The 10,206-nt window shown below is 40.2% G+C and overlaps 1 protein-coding gene across 1 annotated transcript; it reads left to right on the top strand.

The window, feature by feature from the left end:
• Positions 1-492: 492 nt before the first annotated feature.
• Positions 493-7,399, top strand: LOC100282992 (Inositol-tetrakisphosphate 1-kinase 3). Its single transcript, NM_001155896.2, has 10 exons — positions 493-921; positions 2,652-2,733; positions 2,910-2,942; positions 3,224-3,344; positions 3,843-3,935; positions 4,779-4,898; positions 4,982-5,158; positions 5,678-5,733; positions 5,814-5,898; positions 6,875-7,399. The coding sequence occupies exons 1-10, from the start codon at positions 749-751 to the stop codon at positions 6,964-6,966; spliced, it is 1,032 nt and encodes a 343-aa protein (NP_001149368.1). The 5' UTR covers positions 493-748; the 3' UTR covers positions 6,967-7,399.
• The last annotated feature ends 2,807 nt before the right edge of the window (positions 7,400-10,206 follow it).

The raw sequence follows: 10,206 nt of genomic DNA, 5'->3' as shown, positions 1-10,206 counted from the left end.
CTGGCCGCGGACCGTCCGCGCCTGTGCATAGAGCACCGCCGCCGGTTCTCATTATAGTGAATGGCGCCCGAAAAGATGTCAACAGTACCTAAAACCAAACACTCTCACCTCAAACTTAAGTTTAGCTCCTGTCACGTCGAATATTTGGATGATAATTACAGGTATAAATATAGTCTGATTATAAAACTAATTACACAAATGAAGACCAAAAGATAATATGAATTTATTAAACTTAATAAAATTTATATTTTATACACCTAATTAATATTTAAATATTTAATATGACACGAACTAAATTTTAGCTAGAGAAATTAAACACCCCTAAGTCGCGCATGTATACGCATAAGGATAATATGATGATTTTTGTGAGCTAATTTTCAAGAGAAAGCTATAAAGGTTTGCGCAGCCGTAGAGGATCCGAGCAGCAGCCACGTGGGCCGTGCTCATGGTCCCTTTACGTCTACAAATACCCTCCCGCTCTCCCTCTCCTTCTTCTCTAGACTCCCCTTCGTCCCTTTCTCTCTCTTCACACTCGCCTCGCCATTAAAGCTCCAAAAAAGAAAAAAAGGCTGCGAAAAAAATCATCTTCTCTTCTCCTAAAATCTTCCACCTTGAACCGTCCCTGTCCGCGAATTTCTAGATGCCCCGATCGCTTCCGATTTTTTTCTGGATTTCTCCGATTTTTTGAAGTATTTTTCCTTGTGGACGGTTTCATTGCCATTCCTCGACGGGGTTAGGGTTTGCGGGGATGAGGGTGCACGGCGAGGTGTCGGACGATGAGGCGGCCGTGGCTGTGGTTGGGGAAACGGTGCCCTCCTCGCCGCCTCCCGCCTCCGTGGTGCAGCCGCTGGTGGTGGGGTACGCCCTCACCAAGAAGAAAGTCAAGAGCTTCCTGCAGCCCAAGCTGCTCGCGCTGGCCAGGTAAAGAATAGACCTGCTGATCCCCAGCGTCAACGCTGGAATCTTTTGTGTGGTTCTCCTAGGAGAAGAGGCGTGTGCTGTGGACTGTGATGGCTGATTTGGTTGACTGAAAGGGATATGATTTCTGTTTCATTTAATTTTTATGGACCAACGCGAACGAAATGGAAATGATGGTTAGTGGATTAAAACTTGGGATGAGTGGGGGCATTTATTAAATGTTCAATCTGCATTCTGACCAGATTATGCTGTTACCCTTCTTGGACAAATTCTCTAAAGGGAAGTTTTTTTTTTGATTCAGTAGAGTAGGAATTGCAGGAGCTGATTTTATTGTTAATTGATTTGGTTTCTATTGTTTTGGATGGAATGGAATTGACTGCATTTTCTCTGTGGACAAGGAATGTCGATATCATAACACTTAAGTAGTTAAGTGGATGCCTAGGCCCTAGTGGCTTCTGCATGAGTTTTATAGCTATGGACTGGGGGGCGTATATTATTTTACTAGTGTTTTGGAAGCAGTCTGGGAGGCTTGTTTGTCAAATGTTAATTCTAGTTCAAACTTTTAGTATCCATCTATTTTTACATGCAAATTTCATTTGGATGGCATCTTGGACTCTCATGTTGGAATATTCTTATGGATAACTACATCACATGTCTTGGATATGTGTTTAAAATGACCAGATGACCAAAATAATCTGCCAGACTATTTGGCAAAGAGTAAAACTTTTTTGAATTAAGAGTCACCTCAAATTATAGTACAATGTGGATATTATGACTTGACCAAGGCTTGGCACATGCTCACATCGATAAAAGATGGTGGAAAAAGGAAATGAAATAATTGGAACAGGGACATTTTTGTTTTCTCTGCGACAAGAGAATTATTTCATATTTCTTTTGAAGCATAGTTTGTATAGATTTTGCGTGTTTCAATAAGTCTTTCAAGCATTTGACTTCTGAATCAACTATATTTATTGTTATAGATTTGTTTATTACAAGTCTCAGGTACATGAAAATAGGAAATGTTTGATGCTTACGGTGTACCTGTTGGCTTCCAGCGAATTAAATTGTTATCATTAGTGTGTGTATTGTGTAGTTGGAGAATATTAGTCATATATTTACACCAGATAACATATATTCGTGATTCACTTAGGTCATTATTTTTTGTTATATTGGAAGAACATGAAGTTTCTGAATCAACAAAGCTTATGATGAAACTTCGATAATATGTGGCTTTAAGTTGCTACAGGGATATAAGATCATACAATAACAGGCTATATTATTTTGTCAGTCAACCTTAAGTTTGCTTTGGATAGGTTTATATATTATTTCTTCGCGTCCTTGTTCAAAATCAAGTAGAGCCTATGTAACTCAGGAAATCTTAAATTTTGTCTCCCAGATGTGATTACCCTTGCTACTTTAGTTTCACAAATATTTATTTATTTATTTATTTATTATATTGAGGTGTTGAAGCTGCCTTAGGGCCTGTTCGCTTCTACCGGAACAGACCCGGATTCATTCCAACTCATCGAAATCTATATAAATTAGAGAAGTAATCCGGCTAGAAATCAATCCTGAGCTTCAATCCCTAGTAACCGAACGGGGCCTTAATATTTTTTCAGTTGTTGCTCTTAGATGATCCTGCTAGTCCATGCTTGTTAATATGACCATTATACTGTTACCTGCCTTGGTTTTATACCGTTTGATGAGCCTTTTGTAAAACTGGATTTGTTTAGGAAGAAAGGCATTCATTTCGTATCAATTGATGAGACTTGCCCCCTCTCTGAACAAGGTCCATTTGACATCATTTTGCACAAGGTCCGTCCCTATGTCTTTCTCTTGATGTTCATCAAATTAAATCTTGGATATTGAAGTTTTGGGTATCCTTTATTTTTCCATAGGTTCTTTTGAACATCCAGATGCACTTCTCTGCATTTGTAATCCCATGCTGATTTTGTTTGCTTTGACTGAATTTCATGCTTTCTTTTTGTCAGCTTACTAGTAAGGAGTGGCAGCAAGTTTTGGAGGTAGGCTCTGAGCACCAAAGCGGAACCCTTCTTTTGTGCCATGTATAATTGTGTGCACCTCAGGGTGTGCATCATGTGTAGCTACTATTATGTTTTTCGTGTAGTTGTTTCTATTTGCAACATGCATTTAGGCATGATTGCAACATTGTGAGACTTACTGCAGTTAAAAGCATGATTGCAACATTGTCAGACTTACTGCAGTACTTTCACATTAAACATTCTTAATGTAGACTGTTTTGTTTTCTTCTGAATTCAATATTTTTATTTTCATATTCTTGAAGGACTATCGTGAAGAGCATCCAGAAGTGACTGTCCTCGACCCACCAAATGCTATCCAACATTTGCACAATCGCCAATCAATGCTACAAGAAGTTGCTGATTTGAACCTGTCCAATGGTTATGGTAATGTTTCGTACTGTGTTGGCATTCATGTATTAGCAAATAGATTTATGTGATGTTATGAGCTATCTTTGCTCTTGTTATATTCTTTTAGTGTAAGTTAATTTGATATGTTGTGGTCTAGACTAGAGCAACATGGTAACAGTGACCCTACTATCCTCCCAAGAGCGGGAGAGGAGGCGCCGTTGCAAAGACACAATAATGATGAAAGGAACACTGCAATTGTTGATGTGCTCTTAGATTTAACTCGTATTTGGTGAATTCTTAATTAGTCAATTTTTAAACTGTTGGTTTTGTTTTGGAAACTATAATTGTATTGACTTGGGATCACACTGCTGATAGCTCTACTTTTGAATATTCATAATGGTTTTATAGCTTGCTTGAAATTAAATTTACAATTCTAATATTGCCATGTAGCTGGATGAGTTATGCACTTTTTATTCTGCTGAAATAACATCTCCAGCTTTTCTCCTTATTATTTCTACAAACAAATTATTGTAGGAGAGGTTTGCGCTCCACGACAACTAGTCATCATGAAAGATCCGTCTTCCATACCTGATGCAGTTGCCAAGGCTGGACTAACCTTGCCTTTGGGTGAGTAATTTGCACCTTCCATTTATGATCATGTTACTTGTCAAGTAAAAGACTTGAAAATATTACATAAAAATATATGAACTCCGAAAATCTACCACACAGATTTCTATTCATTGAACTTATCCTGGAATATTTTTACACCGTACCCATCTCAGCTTCAATAGGAGCACAAATAGTTGTTTTTTTAAGTGAGTCATTGACAGAAATTTATGTGTTTTGAGTAAAATATGACCTAATGTTACGATGATCTAGAATTAGTGGTTTCCATTTTTCGTTATGAATTTATTACAGTTAATCTTCCTTTGGTGATTTGCTATTAGATGTATAATTATCTATCTGATTATTTTTTATTAGGTCTGTTTCATCACTGTATGCAAAATAAAAGATGCAATTATCAAATTGAGTTTCAATCTCTAGTCCTTTCTGAGTCAATGACATGTAGAGTTATTTTAAATCCTTTGTTGAAAATGGTTTACACTTTACAGTATAGCTTGTTAGTGTTTACCAGGTGAGTAATTAGATGGGAGTGTAGGATATTTGCTGTTACAAAATTGCTCTCGTCCATTATTCTTTCCAATTCAACTAACTAAGAATGTAACAAAATACGGTTTGAAGAATTCTCTTGTAAGCATTTAAGTTTTATTTCATTTTATTTTCATTTCCAACTTGACTAATGATGAAGGCTTTTTGAAAAATCTCTTGTAATTCCTAAATTTTCACCACCATTTTTTTGGTTCTCGCTTGCTATGTTTATCTATATTGTTCATAAGCTGTATCAATTCAAAACATGACAAAGTAAAATCCTGGAAGTTTCTGGTGTAAACAGTAGTCTTTGTTTTGCAGTTGCCAAACCATTGGTCGCTGATGGTACATCAAAATCTCATGAGCTATCCCTTGCATATGTGGAAGCATCATTGCCTTTGCTTGACCCTCCTTTGGTTCTCCAGGAATTTGTCAATCATGGTAAACATTTATGTCTTCTCCTGCACTGTATGTATTTGCAAAATTTTTTATCTATGCTGAAACTGATATTGTGGTCTGTACAGGTGGGATCCTATTTAAGGTATATATTGTTGGTGAAACAATACAGGTAGTCCGCAGGTTTTCACTTCCTGATGTTAATACATATGACCTGGGAAACAATGACGGTATCTTTCGATTCCCAAGAGTTTCTTGTGCTACAAATAATGCAGAAGATGCAGATGTTGACCCTTGTATTGCAGGTAATGCTTCTATGCTAGTAAAATTAATTTAAAATCTGCATTAGTTTAAGTTATTGCAACTTTCGTCACCAAAACATAAAAGAAGACTCTGCTAGTCTGCTGTTTGGCGCCAGGCTCGTGCTGTGGATTTAAGTTTCTTTTGGCCACCTTAGGTTTATAGTTGTGGTGGTCATATGTATCCTGCCCCTACTGGGGTGTTTTTTGTACTCGGTCTATTTTGGACCTTTTCCTTCTTAATATAATGATGCGCAGCTCTCCTGCCCGTTGTATTTTGGGGCTGTTTGGTTTGGTGCCTAAGGCGCCACAACATGCATAACTTTTCTGTCTAAGCTTAGTTCTTTAATTCGAGCGACTAAGCTTAGGCAGACTATGGCGCCTTAGGTAAGAAACCAAACAGGTCCTTTGTCTGTTAAAAATATTGTATTAGAGCTGTTCATTCTCTTAGAAGAGGTGTGTACCTGATAATTTTCCTGTCAACCATATGTTTTTAACTGATGAAACTAATTTCTCTTATGATAGAACTTCCTCCAAAGCCACTTCTTGAGAAACTTGGCCGGGAGCTTCGACGCCGGCTGGTACTGAGTAAAGTCCTTCATATTAGCACTATGCATTTCTTGACATTGATTAACTCATCTGACACAGTAAAATTTATCAGGGTCTTAGGCTGTTTAACATAGATATGATTAGAGAACATGGAAGAAAGGACCGGTACTATGTCATTGACATCAACTATTTTCCTGGTCAGTTATCCTTTTCAATATTTGTTGTTGCCATTGCTTCCCTCCTGTGTGTTTTTGTCATTTTGTGCACACCGGCTGGTTATAACAGATGCAGTTTGTTCATGACTGCTCTCTTGTTAGCTAGAATTTATTTCCCTTAATTGTATGTATTGGGTGTAAATGTGCAGTTTGATAACATTTATGGACATCATATATACCTATTATATACTAGTAGCGGGAAATACTGCTGTGACTGCATTTGTACAAGGCATGTTTGGATGGGTGGCCTTTCCTTAGCCAGGCCAGCCAATACCTGGCTAATCACATGCAAAATGGGTATGTCCGGTTCGGCAGTTGGGTCATGGGTAGGGTAGACATCCTAACTGCATTGCTTGAGGTAGTGTTTGTTGGATTCTTTTGATGGCTGGCCAGGCATCTGTACAGGCAATGGAGTCAGGGGCGAAGGCCCAAGTTGCACAAGCTGGACCAGGCCCCAGATAATTTGTCCATTTTCTCATTCTGGTAGAGCCAGGCTATCAGGTCTCTGTGCGCAACTCGAACCTGGCATAGGGGCTGTGCCAGCTAACCAAACATGCTGGCATTGCGTTGTTTTGGCCTTGGTATTCCCCTGTATACCCAACCGCGCAGACTTGGAGTGGCTAGTGTGCCATGTTATGCACATGTTTAGCTACATTTGTGTTTCTGGTTGAAATTTAAAGCTATGCAGAGCATGAAAATTTCTTAGAGGAATTTCACATGTTTGGCTTTATTTGGCAAAAGATAATAGCAACATATTTTGGATAAACCTACAGTTCAAGACCAGTTTCACAAATCTGTTGTTGCGTAAGCTTGTTTACCATTCCAGAATCACTCTCAAAGCATATATGTTGATTCCAGAATCACTCTAAAGCATACATGTTGCGCAACAAAGTGCGATGATATCGTTAGGCGGTATCGTGTTTTTTTACTTCTGATTGTTATAGCTTAAATTCTGCAGGATATGGCAAGATGCCAGGATATGAGCACATATTCACTGACTTCCTGCTAAGCCTCGTGCAAAGCAAGTACAAGAGGCTAAGTGGGAGCTGAAGCGTAGAGAAGATTTACTTTCGATGGAGACTATTAACAGATGCCAGCTAGCCTGGCCATATAACAGTGGCAGCTAGAAAGGTCTTCCAGGTTGTACATAGCAAGGGGGTGGGTCTTAGCATGAATGCGGTGTTTGGGCCGGGGCCTTGACTGAAGGCGCATAGCAGAACTAAGATAAAAAATGCAGTGTTTGGGCCGGGGCAGTATCTGAAGAAAGGTTTTGGCTCCGTGCCCAGCCTACTGTGTAATTCGTTTGACCGAGTGGCCGACCTGTGTAAATCGTTTTACCGAGTGCCGACCTGGGCTTCTTTAGTTTCAAAAACAAACAAACAAAACCTTTGCTTCGTTTTTGCATTCATTGTTTATCACCCGACTGATGCCCCGTTCTTTGATTGAGATTTGCTGTAGTTAATTTTGCGGAGATTTCGCTGTTAACCCTGTCCAGAGATTTTGGTCAGATTGCAAATCACGCGTAAATTGAATTGTGAACGGATACCTCGTCATTTAGCTTTCAGTCCTTTATTTACGTACCAAGTACCATGATGCAGCAAATGGTCTGCGACCTCCAAATCTTATGGCAAACAAAAATCCTGGCATATGTTTAATAACTATTAGAACACGGGCCATGTTGCCCCGTTCTACACCTGTCAGACGGATGTTAGGCGATTGCTGTGGATGCAACTGATCATGGATTGGGTTGGTGCTTTGTGGAATCCTCGTCGTCAAACAGCACTTATACTTCAAAGCTCCTCGTCACGTGAAGACTCAATCAGACGTTAGACATGGCATTTGAGCCGGCAACGATTATTTTATTTAATTATAATGATTAGATTCGAACTTTAGACTTCTAGTTTTAGGACTAATCTAGCTTAATTTATATAGATTTTATGTAATCCAGTTTATGTAATCCTTTAGAGATGATTATTTACACAAATTATTAGTGCGTAAAAAACCAAACAATAATATAAAATAAGCATCTAATGACATAATTATAGATTATCATAATCTAGGTATCTAGATTATATAATTCATTCCAATAATCTGTATTATTTGTTTGTCACTTAACTTATTTAAGTTGGATTATAAAATTCTAGAGTGTAAACAACGTACCATAACACTAATCGGTTTGAGACAAAAACCTTAGTTGATGTAAAAAGACGAATATTTCACTTATCTACTACTTTAAAACACCAGTTTTATATTGTGCGTGTGAAATATATAGGTCTGTCTCTCCCCCGTTTCTCACCTGACAATGGGTTCAATAAGTTGTTACACCGTGGATGGGTCATAAGAAACCACCTAAGCCCAACATGATAGAAAGTCACACGCAACACAATGCAATAGTACTATCTCGCTAGCTGAAGGGAGCATGCAACTGAGCGATATATAAAAAAGGAGGGTCCAGCTCCTTTTCAACTTATACATTTCTCAGCCTTTTGAATAAAATAAAATGTAACATTTGTTCTTATCCGTTTAATATTTGATATACAGACTATATGTTCACTTTTGATATTAAATTTATTTTTTATAGGTATCGAATATGATTTTATGTCGGCGCAGCACATAAGCATTGTACTAGTCTATATCTATATCTAAACTATACTTAAAGCACCAGTTTCAACGGTCATTTTTTACAAAAAAAGTCCCTGCATTTTTTCTAAATCAATTCAACATAAAATGTTCAAAAGCGGTGGATAAGATGGGTTATGTTAAAAGGCGCCGTAGGAGTTGGGGTTTGAACCCACAACTTATAATGAAAGAAGGGTGAGAGACACTAGACGAAGTTGTCTAACCAGTAGAACATCATACTCAGGTGTTTATAATAATGAATATAAATTGTACATATACATATATGATTTTTTTTGTAAAATAAAAAATAATCGTGCCAGGCTGGACCAGCACTACGGGCCGAGGCTACGGCCCAAGCACTATTAAATGGGTCGTGCCTCGGACCGGCTCGCCAGACACGACCCATCTAGCCATCTATACCTCCACACGATAATGATGGTCCTCGCCTCAGTTGCCACCACCTCGTTCGCCATTCTACTTCTTTTCTCTCCCCTCTCATGCCTCCACCTCCGTACCACCCCATTCTCGGCAGAGGGCGTAGGAGCATGCACCTCCTCCCCGTATTCGTCCGACACCAGCCCCGACACCGACTCGCGCAGTGGCTATTGCACGTCCACGAGGATGTTACACATCATGCGTGCACCATCATTTTCGCCGTCCGGACATCCCATTCGTCTTTCCGGCCTTCGCCCTGTTCTTCCTCCCCAACCTACTGCCCCCTCGCCCACGGTCGCAGCCGCGAGCCGACCGACGCTCGTCGATGCGAGTACGGGGCGAGTCGGTCATGCTCCCGTGCGTGCCGTCGAGGAGGACATGGTGACGCCTGCCACGCTTAGGTTATCTTGACGTTGAGGAGTCCAGGTCTGAGATATTGGACAACCAAGGCCCGTAGCGTGGCAGCAGTCGGCATATGCTACGGAGTTGGTGGTCGTGTTGTGTCGCTTCGGCGGGTCCAGGGCTGAGAAGACACTCGTATTCTCTCGCCCTTCTCGGATTGGCGCCTGATGTGGGTGTCTCTTGGTTTGGAGCTGCTCTGGCTTGACTTCTTTCTCCGTTTGCGTGCTCTCTCCCTATATATCTGAAAGGGAAATGGACTCAATCATTTCCTATAATAGATTTTTGTGGTTGAGGTCCAACACGAACCACGTGGACTAACTAGTTTGTCTAGATATCATTCATCTCAGGTGCATAAGGTTCAACACAAACCAAGAAAGAAATTCATTTAGGGACACAATCAAATTTAGAGCAAGACATGAGAGTGTGCTGCCAAGTGGCGCACCGGACACTGTCTGGTGCACTAGGCCCAGGCGCAAACAAACCAGCCACTCTCGAAAATTCGCCAGGCGCGCTCCACTATAATTCACCGGACTGTCCGGTGAGCCAACGGAGCAACGACTATCTGCACGTCAACAGTCGACTACAAAAGTGAACAGTGATGAACAGTGCGCGGTAGAAGTTAGAGCAGCGAAGTCAGAGGTCACCGGACATGTCCGGTGCCGCTTGAAGACAGAAGACGCCAACGGTCAACTGCTCCAAACCCTAACGGATAACTGACTTGAGAGAGTTTTTGTGTTCATTTGCGCTCTTGTTGCTTGGATTGCCTTTCTCCTTCCCCATTCTTATTCTTAAGTGCTTTGTAAAGCTAGCAAGTGAGACCTAAGTGTGTGGTGG

The sequence above is a fragment of the Zea mays genome, chromosome 1 (genome assembly GCF_902167145.1).
Source record: "Zea mays cultivar B73 chromosome 1, Zm-B73-REFERENCE-NAM-5.0, whole genome shotgun sequence".
Taxonomy (NCBI): domain Eukaryota; kingdom Viridiplantae; phylum Streptophyta; class Magnoliopsida; order Poales; family Poaceae; genus Zea; species Zea mays.
Note: the sequence above shows the minus strand (reverse complement) of the source record. Positions and strands in the feature narration are given on the sequence as shown.

Coding starts and splice junctions, on each gene's coding strand:
- LOC100282992 (NM_001155896.2), top strand. CDS start 749: ATGAGGGTGCACGGCGAGGTGTCGGACGATGAGGCGGCCGTGGCTGTG. Junction 3,345..3,842: donor GAACCTGTCCAATGGTTATG/GTAATGTTTCGT, acceptor AAATTATTGTAG/GAGAGGTTTGCGCTCCACGA. Junction 4,899..4,981: donor CCAGGAATTTGTCAATCATG/GTAAACATTTAT, acceptor TGGTCTGTACAG/GTGGGATCCTATTTAAGGTA.